Genomic DNA, 17771 nt, shown 5'->3' with positions numbered 1-17771 from the left:
TTTTCTCGTTGTATGGCCAGGCTCTGGTTACGCTTCCAGTGGTTAAAAATGCTGGTGTACGGGAGGTGCTCGCACCCTGCTGGGAGCGCTGCACTCCACTGTGACTTTTCAGGGCTTTGGTCTGTTTCTTTGCTGCATGACCACCTGCCGTGAGATTATCCCTGGACTCTCTGAATGTAGCCCAAGGCACACTTAATAGTTTTCTATGGAAAATCAGGTAGCCAGTGAATTTTTCAAACTTAGATCTCTTTTCTGCCCAACATGGCTGTTCTTCAGTGCTTACTGTAAGAAAGTCAAGTACTTCCTGTGCTAAACTTAAACTTGATAGTCTTGAGTGATGCTCACTGATGTGGATTACAGATGGAGACCCAGAGTCGTTTTAGTGGTGGTCCCCTTTGCTCTGTGTGTAATACCTACTTGAACTAAACTCCCGGTCTCCATGCTTAGTGAACGTCATGTAGTTAATTTTATTGAGGTTTTGTTTTCAGTTTAGACTGCAGGAAGACACTTAATGCTTTGGGGGCAGCGGGGGGCGGTGGTAGTGTGCAGTACCCAGGAGCTATTTGTAGAGCTTATTGTTGGATGTGGTTTATTTATTTTAGATTCTGAAGGCCTCCTCAAAACCAAGGAAAAGAATCAGAAACTTTATACTCGAGCACAACGGCATCAGGAGAAAAAGGAGAAGATTCAGAGGCACAATCGCAAACTTGGTGACCTGGTAGAAAAAAAAAACACTGATTTAAGAAGTCATTATGAGCGTCTGGCAAGTCTTCGGCGGTCTCACATATTAGAGCTCACCTCTGTCATTTTTCCAATCGAGGAAGTAAAGACGGGTGTGAGGTACAGTGAGTGAGTCTTTTGACTCTAGGAAAACACAGGTTCCAAAGATCAAGTATCTTTCAAGTATGTCAGCACCTTTATTGGGCCTCATTCTGGGTTTTCCTGGTAATGTAACTTAAATCTTACCTGCTTCAGCAAACAGTAAACACTGCAGGAAGTTGGGGAGGTGGCCAGGGTGGAGGACGGTGGCCCTCGGAGAAGTGAGGCTCAGGCTTGTATACTTGCAGAGCTTCCAGATGAGGGGCAGGCTCACATCCCTGATCAGGAACCATCTCATGTGGCTGCAGGGCCACTTGGGCTGTTCATTAGTCAAATGCTGTGAGGCAGGTTTTTGAGCCTCGAAGTCTTAGTGCCTTGTCTGTTAGATGGGGATAATAAATGCCTACTTCACAGAGAAATCATGAGCTAAGATGGAAGAAAACACCTCGGGGTCTCTTACTTGGTGGGCAGGACATGCTGGCTCTGCCTTTTCCTGGTAACCAGCATGTCAAACACTGGTCGTCTCACTGGCTGTAGTGCACAGACACCCTCAGGAGTCCGTGGGACGGACAGGATGGTGGTTCCCCCCTGGCTGTTCATCAGAGTCACTCAGGAACTTTAGGAAAAGACAGGTTCCAGCAGATAACAGCTCCAGCCTCCAAGTTCACCTCATAATACTTTATTTTTTAAACTTCCCCAGATGATGCTGGTGATCATCTAGGTTCTGAAAGTTCTGCTGAAGAGTTTCGATTGCTTTCTGACTAACCATCGGGCTGTTCCAGCTGAGGATTTCCCTGTCTCTTCTGGTTACCCTTACTTTCCGGCACCTTTCCCTGGAACTGGACAGTCAGTGGACTGTTGCTACTTAGGACTTAGTGTTTGCTGCCTCTGCTTCAGTCTTTCCTTTCGTCTGTTGCCAGAGTTGGCTTCCTAAAAGCCTAAAGGTCTGATTGTTGCTTCTAGCTTGACGACCTGCTCTCTGACTCTTACCAAGTAATTTGTCATTAGTAATAGTTAGCAAATATAAAAATAAAAAGGCAGATGCAAAATAGAGAAGAATTCAAAGCTCAGAAATAGACCCCAAGGTGGCATTTTGAATCAGTGGGGAAAAGTTGGATTATCCAAAAATTGGTGTAAAGACAGCTGGCCAGGGCTTTGAGGGGAAAAAGCTGACAGACAGAAACACTCTGTCAAATTAAATTCTGATGGGCCCAGATAGCGATGTTAGAACACATTATAGTAAACAAAGACTAGGATACTGTTCCAGATTTTAGGAGACTAAGGAGACTGACAACTGAATACAAAGTCGCAGGAGAGAAATTGTGGAGAAAATCTTTCTCTTCCATGCCTGTACTGTTTAAATCTTGTATGTTAGTATATATTACTATATATCATTAATTTTTTTAAGCTGATAGTTTTGAAGTTATGCCTATCATAAGATTTCTTGTTCATTCACATTTCTTCTCAACCTGCCTTGAGTGGAAGGAGGAAGTAGAGGTACAGCTTAGAACTGGCCACAGTGCCCTCCCCAAGTCCTGTCCGGACAGCCAGTAGGACTGCACTTACGTGCACCTGCTGGCAGAGGAAGAAGGATTGAGAGCCACTGGCCAAGAGGATGGATTCTAAACTTAGCGCAGCACAGAAGGCCCTTCCCAGCCTGTGCATTTCATCCCTCCTCTTCCAACACCACCTCCTGGCACTTCCTTCGTGCCTCCTACAGGCACCCACGCTGTTCCCTCTGCTCCCCAGACACACCACGTTCTTTGCCCGCCTGCACGGCACCTGCCGAGCCTTCTCATTCACCTTCCATGCTCCAGGCCAGCAGTGCTCAAAGTGTGGTCTGGGGCCCTCTCTGGGTCCCTGAGGCCCTTTCACGGGGTCTGTGCAGTCAAAACTATTTTCATAATAATACTAACACTTTGTTTTCCCTTTTCACTCTGTTGACGTTTGCACTGGTGGCTCAAAAGCCGTGGTGGGTAAAACCTCTGTCTTGACAGATATCAAGGCAGTGACGCCATACTGTAGTAATCGTTGTGTTCCACAGTGTCCTTGCGGTGTACAAAACCAGCCAGTTTCACATCAAGAACACTATTGATGAAGCAGCAGAAATTACTCATTCTATTTAAATTATGTCTCGACCCCTGCGTGCACATGTGATTGTGCCATGCAGCGAGATAGGAGGTCTGCAGAAAGCACATTTTGCTGCATGCTGAAAGCTGCGGTGGCTCAAGGGAGAGCCCTTGAGTGAGTTGTAAGCAAAACTAGTTGGTTTTTCCATGGAACACTGTATCTACTTGAAAGCACAACGGAAAGACGTGGGTATTAAAGAGATTTTTTCAAAAGTCATGATCAGTGCTGCACTGTGCTGTGAACTCAGCTGGTAAACAAATAATGTCACCCTTTGCTAATTTTCTTGTTTTGAAAAATACAGATTTTTTTCATAAAAACATGCTATGTTACATGTAATGGGTTTCTTATTTTTGAATCAGTTAATAATTTAAAATTTTCTCAGATTTCTAATATAGTAAATATTAATAGATGTAACCCACATACAGAAAACTCTTCAGGATCCTCAAAATGTTTTAAGCATGTAAGGGGGGTCTTGAGACCAAATAGTGTGAGAACCTAACACTTGAAGCCCTAGTTCATGGTGCCGTCTTCCTCACATGCTGTGGGCTTCTGTGCCACAGCTGGTTTGACCTTCACCTTTGATGGAATTGCTTACCTCTGTATATTCCAATTAAATTCCTGTCCTCACGTGCATCTTCCCAATGTTCTGCATATCTGCCAAGTAATTGCATACTCTTCAAAACCCAGCCCCTTGACATCCATATGCATCTTCGGTTTTTAGAGATCCCACAGATGTGTCTTCAGAGAGTGACAGTGCCATGACCTCCAGCACCGTGAGCAAGCTTGCCGAAGCCCGGAGGACAACTTACCTCTCGGGGAGATGGGTCTGTGACGATCACAACGGGGACACCAGCATTAGCATTACAGGGCCTTGGATTAGCCTTCCCAACAACGGGGACTACTCTGCCTACTACAGTTGGGTGGAAGAGAAGAAAACCACGCAGGGGCCTGGTGAGAAGCAAGATAGTCTTTGAAAACTTTTATAAATATATTTTTTTAATTGAGGTAAAATTTATATAACAAAACGAACAGTTTTAGAGGAAGCAATTCAGTGGCATTTAGTGCATTCACAGTGTTGTGCAACCATCACCTCTGTCTAGATCCAAAGCATGTTTTTTCACTCCAAACAAAAACTCTGGGGCTTGAAGCAGTCACTCGCATTCCCACCTCTTCCCAGCCCTTGGGAACCACTGTTGTGCTTTCTGTCTCTATAGATGTCTCTTCTGGATATTTCATATAAGTGGGATCATACAATATGTGGCCTTTTGTGTCTGGCTTTTTTTCATTTAGCATAATGTTTTCAAGGTTCATCCACATTGTAGCATGTATCAGCATTTCATTCTTTTTTTTTTTTTTTTTTTTAAAGATTTATTTATTGATTGATTCATTACTATGTTGGGTCTTCGTTTCTGTGCTAGGGCTTCCTGTAGTTGCGGCAAGCGGGGGCTACTCTTCATCGCGGTGCGCGGGCCTCTCACTATTCTGGCCTCTCTTGTTGCGGAGCACAGGCTCCAGACGCGCAGGCTCAGTAGTTGTGGCTCACGGGCCTAGTTGCTCCGTGGCATGTGGGATCTTCCCAGACCAGGGCGCGAACTCGTGTCCCCTGCATTAGCAGGCAGATTCTCAACCGCTGCGCCACCAGGGAAGCCCCATTCTTTTTATGACTGAATAATACTCCATTGCATGAATATGCCACATTTTATCTATCAGTGGATGGACTGAAAACATGTATTTTTTTAGACATTTCACCTTTTTGGGGTCAATATTGTTTTATTTATATAAAAAGATCCATTTAAAGAAGTGTATTTAGCCTGTTGGGTCCCATTTTTGTAAGTTTCTAACTTTGCAAAGAACTTTTTTTTATCAGTCCTAAATGGAGATTGAAATACCCCAGTAGAAAGACCCTTTACAACTTCAGTATCTTCTCTTTGGTGGAGAAAGATTATTCATTTAGTCATCCAGCAAGTATTTAGTGAGTATGTGCTTTCTGTCATGCATGGTGCAGGTGCTACAAAGGTGATGTCACCAAGACAAGCGTAGCCCTTTGCCTTTCTGTGGAGAGGAAGGGAAGCAAGTAATGATCAGAGGCATCACACACTGAGTATGGGCTGTGGACGACGGAACCAGCAGCTTCAGGGATGGGGCTACGGAGGAAGGAACTATTTCTCCATAGGGTAGTCAGGGGAGGCCTCTCTGAGGAGGTGACATTTAAGTTGGGCATTAATTGTTTGGATAAATAATACATTATCAGGTCCAAGCAGCTCAGACATCAGTTTCATTTGTGCTGGCTCCATTTAGGCCCATTTGCTTAGCTTACATTCCACTCAGCGAAAATCATAAACAATGAAATATTAATGTCTGGCCATGGACCTTTTATTACTAAAGAGTAAAGCATAGCCATCAATAATGTATTGACAAAACCACAGATCACACAAATCCAGGTTCACTAATGTTTTTGTTGAAATTAAAGCTGTTTGTGTACGGCTCTTGTTTTTACACTTTAGATATGGAGCATAATAACCCTGCTTACACGATCAGCGCTGCGTTGTGCTACGCGACCCAGCTGGTCAACATTTTGTCTCATATACTCGACGTAAATCTTCCCAAAAAGCTGTGCAACAGGCAAGTAATTGAAGACGGTGACGTCATCTTTATCACGGCTCTCTCATGTTCCTATTGTTCTTTATTCTAATAAAAACAAAAACAAGAATTTAAGTATTATCAAGAGAGAAAAGGTCTGACCACGAAATATTGAGATTGATTTCATAAGCCTGATGTGCAAATCTGTGTCATTATCTTACAATTGCACATGACGTCTTTGAAAAGACCATGGAATTCTCCCATGTGAAAAGATAATTTAAGGGAAAACCAGGATATTCAGAGGGCATGCTTATGTGTAAGAACTGGATAAATTATAACACTTCTGTTTTTTTTCTAAATGAAAAACACGTGGTTTAAAATTGTTTTAAATTGTAAAGGTTTATAGTCCACCCAGTTCCTACGAAGACCTTCCTGTCTCCCTCCGGTTGTCCTTGCGTTTCAAGTAAATATTAATGTGTGTTATTACCACTACCACCACCCCCCTTTAAACACAGAAGGTATCATGCCAAACTAAGGTGTTTTGCACCTTGCTTTTTAAATTTGTTATTTATTTACGAAGATTTGTTGAGCACCTGCTATGTGCCAGGCACTGTTCTAGGCACTGAGGGGGTACAGTGGTGATGAAAACATAACCTCTGCCCTTCTGGCACTTAACTTTTAACGGAGAGACACATGATAAACGAACAGGACGGCAGGTGGTGATGAGTGCTCGGGAGACCATTAGAGCAGGTGAAAGAGCGGGCTTGTGAGGGCAAGGAAGGGTTTACCACGTCTGACTGGGCAGGTGTGCAGTCACATGTCAACCTGGGGGAGGCCGGGAGCAGGCCACAGGATCCCTGGGCAAGGAGGAGGGCAGGTGCAGAGCCCGGGGAGAGTGAGAGGACGAGGCAGCAGGGGCAGGAGGCTGCAGATTCTGTGGCGCCTTTAGGGCCGTCGTTGGCTTTCAGCCGTCACTCTGCCTAACGTGGATAGTAGCAAAGTTTTTGTTTGTACAGGTATACCAAGATCATACTGGTCTGCTCTGTCCCCTATTTATACTTCAAGGAATAATCTTGTACATTCGTTGTTCTATTAGTGTGCAAGCATTTGTGTAGAGTGAGTTTTCAGATGTAGGATTGCTTGGTCAAAAGATACGTGTGTTTGTAATTTTATGGATGTGGTGAAATTGCTATGAGAGCAGTAGTTCATCCTTAGAAGAGTTTCTGTTAAGTGCAATTTATTAAGAGCAAAGGACATGGGGTATGTTTTGTACTGAACTGTAGTGTGAAGCATACTCTTCAAAATGAACATTTTACCATAGAATTTCTTCAAAAATCACAACTTTACAAATCGTACATTTGTTTTACAGTGAATTTTGTGGAGAAAACCTCAGCAAACAGAAATTTACTCGAGCAGTGAAGAAACTAAATACAAATATTCTTTACCTGTGCTTTTCTCAGGTATGGAAAATAACGCTGTGAGCTAATTTTTAATTTGCTACATGGTTGAAAATATTAATCAGTTTTTTTCTTTTTCTAGCATGTAAATTTAGATCAATTACAACCACTGCATACTCTCAGGAATCTAATGTACTTGGTCAGTCCGAACGCTGAACACCTAGGCAGGTAAGAAGGGTGTTTGTTACTTTTCTCTAAGTGGTGGTGTTACGACGACTTTTAAGTAGAGTTGCTGTATGTGTGGGCAGAGAACAGGGGCCTGATCCCAAGCCCCAAACTCTCCAGAAGGGACAAAGATAACACAGTCCTGTATGGAAGGAAACAAGGGCTAGTCATATTTGATCCCTTATGGTCCTTACATAATCATTTCTCAGAGGAAATTAGTATCAAACATTTTTAACACCTAAAACAGAATAGAAAAACCCTTATATTCCTGGAGTAGGGACTTCTTGTGCTGTCCCTGAAGACCAAAGTCTGTTACTTTGAATCCACATCTGATTCTTTCTTAGCTCTGCCTAGTGTCTCTCCCGATTCTTGTGCATTTTCTTTTGAGCCTGTTCATTCTTTCCCATCATAACAATTATTCACAATTTTCTTTTTGTCACTGAGTCTATCTGGCCACCATTTGTTGGAGATAAAGGGTATGAGAAGTTTATGAGATGAGCTAGTTTGAAATCCATTATCTTAAAAACAGGAGTAAGTAACAAAAAAAGACCAACCAGGACTGGTCTATGGGATCTTTTTAGTCTCTCAGCCCTTAAAAACATAACATAGATGAGGCTTATCTTTGGGACCAAACAAGCACCCATTCTCTGGGTGCTTATCTTTTTCCCTTGCTCTGGGCAGTCTCTCTATACATTTCTGCAGATATGACTCGGTTAATGTATTTGAACTTTTGAAAGAGAAGAAAGAAAAACAAAAGGTGGGAAAGTTCTTTTGGGACTGCCTTCCCCATCATTCATTTTCTTTGACACTGGAACCGTGGCTCAAAGGGAGACCCCCCTCCATGTTGCAGTGAATTTAACCTTGGTAATCTGCCCTTAATCTTGGTAATCTGCCCTTAACCTTGTTTTTTGTTTCTTCTCTTCCTCAACAACCCCCCATTTAAAACCATAGTTAACTTTTCTGGGACACAGACCCCTCTGGGAAAAGCTGTGAAATCTCTCCAGGAAACTGCACATACACCTAGAATTTTGTGCCATTTTAGAGGGAGTTCATTCTCCTCACCCCAAATCCCATTCATTAGTTTATAAGCCTCAGAAACCTGTTAGAAATCCATCCCGTTTCTAGTGGTTGATTCCTGTGAGTTTGCTTGCCATCCTCTCTATACATTATTTGTAAAGCATTCCACGTTAGGAAATTTATCCTTAATAATAACAGCTAATGTTTATTGAGCCAATATTTATAGACACTGTGCCAACTGCTTTACCTGCATAAGATCAACCTGATAGATGGGAGAAAAGCAATGAATAAAATTCAGTTCCCATTAATAATTAAGGGAAAACAATTAGCAAATTAAAAATAGGTTATTAATAAAGGATACTTACTACAGAACTACAGCAAAAACTACTATACTTAATGACATGTTACTTACATTGATATTTAATAGAACCTTTCCCTTACAGTCAGGAAAAGCCAAGAATGCCTGCTATCACTGCTATGTTAACATTGCTGTGGAGGCCTAGCCAAGGCAAAAGATTTTTACAAAGAAGTAAGGTGTGTTTATATTGGAAAGAAGGTGAGATTGGTAGATGGTGTGATTATTGAACTGGTTATCCAAGAGAACTAAGAAACTCTTAGAAGTGATAGTTCAGTATGGTGCCTAGATACAAGCTCAACGTACAAAGACCAATTGCTCTCTTATATGCCAACAGCAACTAGTTAGAAAATGTAATGGAAAAAAGGTCCCTTTTATTGTAGCAACAAAAAATATAAATTATATAAGAATAATCATTACAAAATATTTGTAAACCTATATAAAGAAAATATGAAACAAAAAAAAAATTATTCAACATGTATTTCCTGAACGTCTGTCAGGCACTGTATGAGGTATGGGACTGAATGAAAGTAAGTCCGATGCCGCGAAGACCCTGAGGATTTTCTAGGACGGGAAGCCTCAGTATGGTAAAAATGCCACTTCTGCCCAAAAGGAAACCTGATCAGAATTTCAACAGATATTTCACTTTGTTAAGCTGATTCCAAAGTTCAACTAGAAGCACAGTCTGAAAGGAAATTTTGAAAAAGAATAATAAGGGATGGGCTTGGCCCGTTTTAAAACATAGTATAAAGGTAATTAAAACCTTTATTATCTGCTGTTAGCATGCAAATAGGTGGAGCAATTAGAGGAAGAAAATAAAGAGGCCAAAAACAGGCCCTTGTGTATGTAGGAATATAATAGATGATAGGGTGGCATGTTGAATCGGATAATAATAGCAGCTCAGTGGTGGTGGGCCAGTTGGGTATTTATATGGGGAAAAGTTGGAATCATACTACATTCCATATGTAAAAATAAATTCCAGATGATATGAAAGACCTTATTACTTTATTTTTTAATAAAACCTGTAAAATAACTAGGAGAAAAGACGATTTTTATAATCACAGGGTGGGGAGAGAATTCCAAGCAAGCTACAAAACCCAAAAACCATAAAGGAAAGGAGTTACACATTTTACTGTGTCAAAACAAAATGTCTCTGGTAAAAGATACCATAAACAAAGTTAAAAGACAAGCAACAGGTATGTTTTGCAACCTTTATAATAGCGGATTAAAATCTAGACTACTTAAATCTTTCAAATCCATAAAAGAAAGATAAACCTAATAGAAAAATAGACAAAGGATTCAGGCAGGCATTTCACACAAAAGAAGTGCAAGTAGTCAGTATTCAAATGGAAAAAAATCTTCAGCCTCAGTCAAGAATAAAGAAATGCACTTCTAAACAGCTTTCTAGTTTTCAACCATCAGTTTGGCAAAAATGGAAAGGATTGATGATAACCCAGTGTTGCTGGTTGTTTAGGAAAACAAACACCTTTCTTTTAGGGCTGGATTTCTTTGGTGGGTCTGAAGTTTTCTTTGAGCTGCCCTCAAGTCAGCTCTCCATTTAGAGGGCTCTGTCCGACAGGAGTACACGTGCACAGCCAGGCTGTGGAGTTCGTGTCTGTGAGCCAGGAGGTCAGGAGGTAAGCCTCAGGAGGCCCCTTTCACACCTGCCTCAGTCAGGATCAAGGCTCTAGAGAGGTTGTTAATAAACCTGGGTGGGACTTCCTGCTTCCATTGAGACCAGCTGAACTGAAGATCCCATCCTGAATGCAACGTAAACTTTTTTTTTCTTTGAAATAAATTCAAACTTACAGAAAAAATGCAAAAAATAAAAATAATACAAAGACACATATACCCTTTGCCCAGATTCACCTTTGTTGGTATTTTTACCATGTTTGCTTATCATTTGTGCAGTTTCTCTCTCTCTTATCTTCATATATACACATACGTACACAAAAAACTTTTTTTTTTCTGAACCCTATGAGGATAAGTTACATACATCATGGCTGTTGACCCTTAAATACTTCAATATGTATTTTTTAAAAATAGGGATATTTTCTTGCTTTTAACCACAGTACAGTTATCAACATCAGCAAATTTAACATTGATACAATACTGCCATATGCACATTTTGTCAGTGGACCAAAAATGTCCTTTATAGCACCTCACCCCAAGTACAGGGTCCAGTCTTGAGTTGGATGTTGTGTTTAGTTGCTCTGTTTCTTTAACCTCCTTTAAATCTGGAACATTTTCACAGCCTCATTTGTTTTTCATGACATTACCGTTTTTTCCTTCTTTTTTAGTAGAACTTTTATTCTGATGTTTCCTTGAAATGAGATCAGGTTATGCATTCCAGGCTGGAATGCTGCCTAGGTGAATGTCTCCTGGGTGTCACATCCAGAGGCCCACAGTGGCCATCTGTCCCTCACTGATGATGTTAATTCGATCACCCAGTCAGGATGCCTTCCACCTTCTCCTCTGTACACTTCCTGTGTTCTTCCTTCCTTGCAACTAAGGAGCAGTCAGTTGGGAGATGCTTTGAGACCGTGCAGTTATCCTCATCAGAATTTCCCCCTGGATTTAATATCTATTGATTTTTCTTATCTGATCCAGTCTTTACCATGATTAACACATCATTTTTGTCCAAAGTTTCTGGTTTACAGTAGGGTTCACTCTTGAGGTTGTATATTCTATCATATAATATTTTTGAAATATTTTGCAAAAGAGACTTCCTAAAAGCCAAAAAGAACATTTTGTTGCCTTAATCGATGAGAATAACTCCCTACAGCATCATGAAAGAATGAGTACTCTTGGCTTCAGAGTCCTGAATAAAAAAGATATCAGTTATTCAGCTAAACTGAAGACTGAAGGAATGATTTGAAAATCTTTATTCCCAAAGCCATTAAGTGAAAAGACTTAATTCTTTTGCTAGTTAATTTTGTGTGGGGGGTGTGTGTGGCTTGGGGTGTGCTGGGCAGATAATAGACCTCTAAGCTAGAAGTGACAGGACAGAGGCTGAGTGGAGAAATGTCTTCTCCCACAGGTTACTCGTTGGAACTAAAATTGTTCAGACTGGCCACTTTGGGAATCATTTACTAGTTTTTTCTTTTCTTTTTTTTTTTTAACATCTTTATTAGAGTATAATTGCTTTACAGCGTTGTGTTAGTTTCTGCTGTACAACAAAGTGAATCAGCTATACATATACATATATCCCCATATCGCCTCTCTCTTGTGCTTCCCTCCCACCCTCCGTATAGTTTTTTCATTAGAAGTACTTAATTGGGCACTTTCTCCAGGCCAGCCGGACTCTGCCCCATGCAGTTCCAAGCAGAGAACTGGAGTCCCCGTGGCTTCCGGCAGGGAGCTCTGCCTGGAGGGAGTGTCATTTCCCCCCGTGTATCACTCCTGCCTGTTTCCTGGGAAAACCCTTGAAGAGAGGGCCTGGGGGTGATGGCAGTCTCATGGCGAGAGGGACCCCACGAGGAGATCTGGCAGCATCAAATAGGAACAGAAAACAGGCTGTGCCTCTTGGGCTGGCAGCAAGGAAGTGACTGCAGTGGAGGGCTGACCTGGGTCTATGAGGGAGCCTGGGGGGTTTGGGAGATGAAACCTGGCAGCAGATGCTGAGGCCCCCTGGACGGTGGAGCTGAACAGAACAGAATCCAAGAGATTTGTGTTCAGGAAAAGAGGGAGCCCAGCTAAGGCACTTACATTGTGACCGTTTTTTGGTAGGCAGCTGCCATGAGGAGAGGGGTGGAGGCAGGCTGACCGGAGGAGGTGGGGCCCCGGTGAGGAGTGGGGTGGGGGTGGGGTGCAGTGAGGGCCTGAGCCGGGGGGACACAGGGTGGAAAGGGGGCTTATTTGGTCATAGCAGGCGGGAGCGTGAGGGAGGGGGGGAAGAGCCCCCGCTGGCTTGTGTTTTGCGACTGGTTGGCTCAGACATCTGAGAGGCCAACGGGGACTCCAGTGCCTGGAACAGAAATGCTGGCTCTATGCTATTGCTGTGTTTTAACTGGGAAGCAGGGTTGTCTTGGAAGAATGAAGGTTGCTTGACCCTGGGAAAAGGGAGTCAGAAGGTACAGGTCTTGTGAGGTGCACTGGAGGCCAGCGCTAGGCTTTTATCATCATAAAGGCTGCAGAGAAGTTTGCACCATAGACTAAAATGACAGGCTGTACAATTCTAAGTTATTTCTCATGTCTGTTGTTTTTGCTAATGTCTGTCATTTTCCCCAGAGTAACTGTCAGTGAAACTCTTAAGTGAACCAAGGCATCGTGTCCTTATCTTGGGGACAGCAGGGGGGAGGCTGCTGGAGTGATGTGGTCCCACCCTGTAGCTGGCTGCAGGGACACCCCCTGGAGGGGGGCAGTAGGCGGGGTGACCGCCCACCCAGAGGAAATGCAGCCTGGTTCCCCTGAGGCGGGAGCTAGAAAGGGGGCAGGGAAGAGCAGCAGGGGCCGTGTGGCGTGTGCTCACAAGCGTTCCCCGGTGGCCCTGAGGAGTGGCCACAGGGGATGAGGCCTGACTGGGAGGTGATGATGTCATTAGGGACCTTTGGGAAATAAAAATAGTTTCCTCCTGAAATATAGTGCAGAAATATGCACTATTCCAGATGAATATGTTCTAAATAGTTGTATCTCATTCAATGCTGTAAATGTGTCCCTAGAAAATTATGTAATGATATCTTAAAATGCGTGCAGGAGCTTGCTATTGACACTGATCCAAGGAAGCTTTGCTAACATGCATACAACCCTATCATTTAGCCCCTGTGAGTCTTAAGAGTTTAATAATTGGGGGCTTCCACGAGGCAGAGAACACCTGTACAGCTTTATTGTTCCACTGATATGCCCGTGTATGCATCAAGTGACTGTTTTTGTCAGAATTCTCTCATTGGCATGCATGGATACTGTGGTGGTTTGAAACAGGAAATCGTATGTTGGACCATCATGCCTAGTCTCAGCGGATGGCTTTTTTCCATCCAGGGTCTTCCCAAGTAGGTTGAGTTGAGGGAAAGTGTGGTGTGGTGTTTTTTTCATTACTTGGATGGCCATTATTATTTAGGTAAAGAAAAGCTCGATTCTAGACCAGTCGTGGGTGTGGTGAGGGCTCTGGGCCTGCCGCGCGTCCCATCGGGTCTTATGTTGCAAGAGGGGTGCTTGTCTTAAAGGGGCCCTCACTGTCTGCGCACAGGTCGGGACCCTTTGAAGTGCGAGCAGATCTGGAGGAGTCCATGGAGTTTGTGGATCCTGGAGTTGCTGGAGAATCAGACGAGAGTGGAGACGAGCATGTAAGTGACGAGGAAACCGACCTGGGCACCGACTGGGAGAACCTGCCCAGCCCCCGGTTCTGTGACATTCCTTCGCAGCCCGTGGAAGCCTCCGAGAGCCAGAGCACCCAGGCGTCCCCGCCCATTGCGAGCAGCAGTGCCGGTGGGATGATCTCCTCGGCCGCGGCCTCCGTCACCTCCTGGTTTAAAGCTTACACTGGACACCGTTAACGAGCAGGGACTGCGCCGCACCAGATCGGCCTGGAGAAAGCTCTTCCTCCACGCCCTAGTAAACGTTACGTGTTAGCTAAGATAGTGCCTGGAACAGAAAGAGGTGACGCTGTTGGGTTTTTTTAAAACAGGGAGACGAGCATTTCTCTTTGTCGACTGGGCCGTGGCGGTGACTGACATGCTTATGATAATTAACAGAACAGAGGGGTCTCAGGTCCTTCTCCCAGACCAGCGCCGGTGGAGGAAGGCCCTGTGTGCGTGGCCAGTTCTTTTGAGGCAGAAACACACAGAACCCCTTCCCACCACAGGCCGTTGGCCCCAGAGACGCGGCTGCCGTGGTGGTCCCTGTGATGCTAAGGCTGTTCCTAAACACTTTGCTTCAGAGGTTGAATCACAAGGAAGTGATTCCTGATGGTTAGGATTTGAAAGGTAACTGTTTACTATGAGTTTGTTTTTATGCCATTATTTTTTGTACAGAGAACAAGCAGGCAGTTTGAAACACTTGATTTCTTTATAATTTGGTCATGCTTGGTTTTTAGGTCAAGGATTTTTGTCTTGTTTTCAAAGGGTAGGGGTTTTTTTTGGTGGGGGAGAGGTAGTTTAAAAAATGATTTCACTTGTGCTGCTGTCTTGTGGCCTGTGGGACGTTCCTGTTTTCTTTCTCCCCACACAGCAAAGAAACTAAGGTCCTTTTTTCTGTAGGACCCACATCCATGAAGAGAAGAAATCCTGGCTGCAGTAATGTCCTAGAGATTTAAGAACTATTTCCTTGGATTTTGAGGGGAATTAAGTTCATTCGTACCTAGATTATTGAATTCCTACCATCCACACTATGTGCGTTTTGATATTGAACTTATTTTCTGTGAGTGAAAAATAAGTGATTAAGGTTATTCCCTTATGGAAGCTAAATTCCTGCCTGGGCACAGGTTAAAAGCCACTGAAGTGGCCTGTGGTCATTTTTCTGGTGTCTGGTTTCTTTCTAAGGGATTTAGTAAGTGGCAGGTTTTTCTAGGGAAAACCACCCTGCTTGTTTGTTTCCTAGAGGTCTTTGTTGCTCTAAAGACACTACCTTTGCTCTGAAATGCAGAGCACATCATTACAGCTAATACCGCTCTTCTGTATCCTGGGAAAGCTCTGATGGAAAGAATTTTCCCTCACCAAGAGATCCTTTTCAGCTAATGTGTCTTGTCATTCTCTTAGTGACAATCTTGTAAGAAAGCTGTAGAGAGGCATTATGTACAAATATGTAAGTAGATTTTTATTTTTAATAACTGCAAAAAGAAATCTATGTAACAACTACAAAGTGAAATCCAATGAAAAATTCCTAACAGGCATTATCACCATATCTTGTTAGTGTGATTAGCATGATAGTACCTCATAAATCACTTGGAGGTTTGCCCTGCCCTATAGCTTCTTTTCTCCTTGTAATTATTATAGTTGATACTTTGCCTCCAAATCCGAGGTGCTATATATAGCTCTTGCTGTTGGTATATTTAGTGTTTGGGTAGAGTTTGGGGTAGAATTGCAGAAGGGTGTTTATTCCTATCCAGGAGTTCCAAGTTCCTGACTATAAATTTTCCACTTAGGGAGGAAACAGGCTTTTCTCCTTGTGGGTTCTTATACAGCCAGTATCTGTTTTAAGTGCTGGGCTTCATGATTGCTGGGTTGCATTGTCCTATCCAGGTCTGTAGCGTAGTTCATAGAGGGAGGCTGTGGTAGACTTTAACAAATACCAAATGAACTTAAAATCCCATAAGAGTTGTCTAGGCACTCAAACCCTCAGAAAGAAGAGCTTAGTCTTAAGAGTTGGAACACTGGGATTCGGGGCTTGGGGGCAGGGAATGACTTCAGCTGAAAGATGCACAACAGTCATGGTTTGTCTCAAGTATTCCTCTTATGAAACCATGAGATCGCAAACCAGAGTAATTCAACAAAACTTACAAGGATATGGGAAATGTAGGGATTGATAGGTTATGTTTTGTTGTTAATATCAACTGGAGGCACTTTACTTAGGGTTAAATGATCAAACCTTTTATGGTTTTGAACACCAACATACTGGCTTACACTGCTGAGATATTTTGGTTTTCATTATTTTGCACTGGATCCACCCTGTAAATATTCTTAAATATACATTTCAACCACTGTTTTTTCTACTCTCTTTGCTGCTCATTAAAATCTTTCATGTAGGTGCCAGAACCATATGTACACAGCTTTTTAAAAAATTGAAGCTGGTATTTTTTTTTTAAACAACAAGCCATAGAACTTGGTCATGTTTTCCATCATAAGACGATTTGTTGAAACAAGGTAATACTAAAAAAACTCACAGGCACCAAATAGGCTGCTTAAAATGGTCTGTTAAAGACTTTTTTTGTAATGGAGTATAACTAAGAAAAGTTTTGCACATCTGTAAGTTAAGGGGAAAAACAGTGTCAACATCGGGGAGTGGACAGGATTCATTTAAGGAGTCGTGTATTGATAATTTGGGGAAGAACATTTGGTGGCATGCTGTTAAAGAATCTCCTTGCCGCGTCATGTTGCAGGGATTCCCCACTGCTCTGCGACTTCCAAACCAGTTTGAGTCATACAAATGTTTTCTAAACTATTATTGTATTATTGCAATAAATCTTTTAACAGTACTTTGCAAATACGTATATCTTTTTCAAGCTCTGATTATTCATTTCTGCTGAATACATTGAGGGTAGCAAGAATGAGATCTAACTCTGGAGTATTTTATACAAATTATAGGATAATTTTTTTTTTTTTTTTTAATTTTTTTTTTTTTAAAGATTTATTTATTTATTGATTGATTGATTGTTATGTTGGGTCTTCGTTTCTGTGCTAGGGCTTTCTCTAGTTGCGGCAAGTGGGGGCCACTCTTCATCGCGGTGCGCGGGCCTCTCACTATCGTGGCCTCTCTTGTTGCGGAGCACAGGCTCCAGACGCGCAGGCTCAGCAGTTGTGGCTCACGGGCCTAGTTGCTCCGCGGCATGTGGGATCTTCCCAGACCAGGGCTCGAACCCGTGTCCCCTGCATCGGCAGGCAGACTCTCAACCACTGCGCCACCAGGGAAGCCCTAGGATAATTTTTTTAAGAATTTTTTGCCAGGTAATGAAAAATGCCTGTTAATACTTTTTTAAAATTATAGTGGTATTAACAATAATGGTCCATCTTTAGTAAGCTCGAAAATCAGTCGCTTACCAGTTACATCTTTCTCTAAAGATGCATTTTTCTCCTGTAGCCATCATTTGATGCAGGTCTCTGGCAGTGATATTTATTATTTATTTATTTTTTGGGGCTGCGTCAGGTCTCAGTTGCCGTACGCGGGATCTTTCGTTGTGTTGCGTGGGCTTCTCTCTAGTTGTGACGTGCAGGGTTTTTTCTCTCTTCTCTAATTGTGGCGCACAGGCTCCAGAGATTGTGGGCTCTAGTTTGCAGCACGTGGGCTCCAGTTGAGGTGCAAGAGCTCAGTAGTTGTGGCGCACAGCTTAGTTGCACCGCGGCACGTGGGATCTTAGTTCCCCGACCAGGGATCAAACCCGCATCCTCTGCGTTGTAAGGTGGATTCTTTACCACTGGACCACCAGGGAAGTCCCTTTTTAAAAAAAAAAAAAAACCAGAAACCACCAGTGGGACAGTCTTTTCTAGAAGAAAAGGGATGGTAAAACAGCAAGAGCCACATCAGTGACTTTTTTGTTGTGCTTTTTCTGGGAAGGAGTGAGGGATAGTTTGGTGGGGAGAAAATCTGATAGAGAATTC

The 17771-nt window shown here is 42.8% G+C and overlaps 2 protein-coding genes across 2 annotated transcripts in view; one reads left to right on the top strand and one right to left on the bottom strand.

The window, feature by feature from the left end:
- ATG14 (autophagy related 14) overlaps nt 1–16651 on the top strand; it is a 37243-nt gene extending 20592 nt beyond the window's left edge. Inside the window, exons 5-10 of the mRNA XM_059914285.1 lie at nt 603–840; nt 3671–3900; nt 5454–5571; nt 6899–6989; nt 7069–7154; nt 13709–16651. Of these exons, the coding sequence (XP_059770268.1) occupies nt 603–840; nt 3671–3900; nt 5454–5571; nt 6899–6989; nt 7069–7154; nt 13709–14015 (1070 nt within the window). The 3' untranslated portion in view covers nt 14016–16651. The remainder of the gene's footprint in view (nt 1–602; nt 841–3670; nt 3901–5453; nt 5572–6898; nt 6990–7068; nt 7155–13708) is intronic.
- FBXO34 (F-box protein 34) overlaps nt 5352–17771 on the bottom strand; it is a 103489-nt gene continuing 91069 nt past the window's right edge. Inside the window, exon 4 of the transcript XR_009500915.1 lies at nt 5352–5637. The gene's annotated coding sequence lies outside the window, so the exon portion shown is untranslated. The remainder of the gene's footprint in view (nt 5638–17771) is intronic.

The sequence above is a fragment of the Balaenoptera ricei genome, chromosome 2 (assembly GCF_028023285.1).
Source record: "Balaenoptera ricei isolate mBalRic1 chromosome 2, mBalRic1.hap2, whole genome shotgun sequence".
NCBI lineage: Eukaryota > Metazoa > Chordata > Mammalia > Artiodactyla > Balaenopteridae > Balaenoptera > Balaenoptera ricei.
This window is presented reverse-complemented; position numbering and strand designations above follow the sequence as displayed.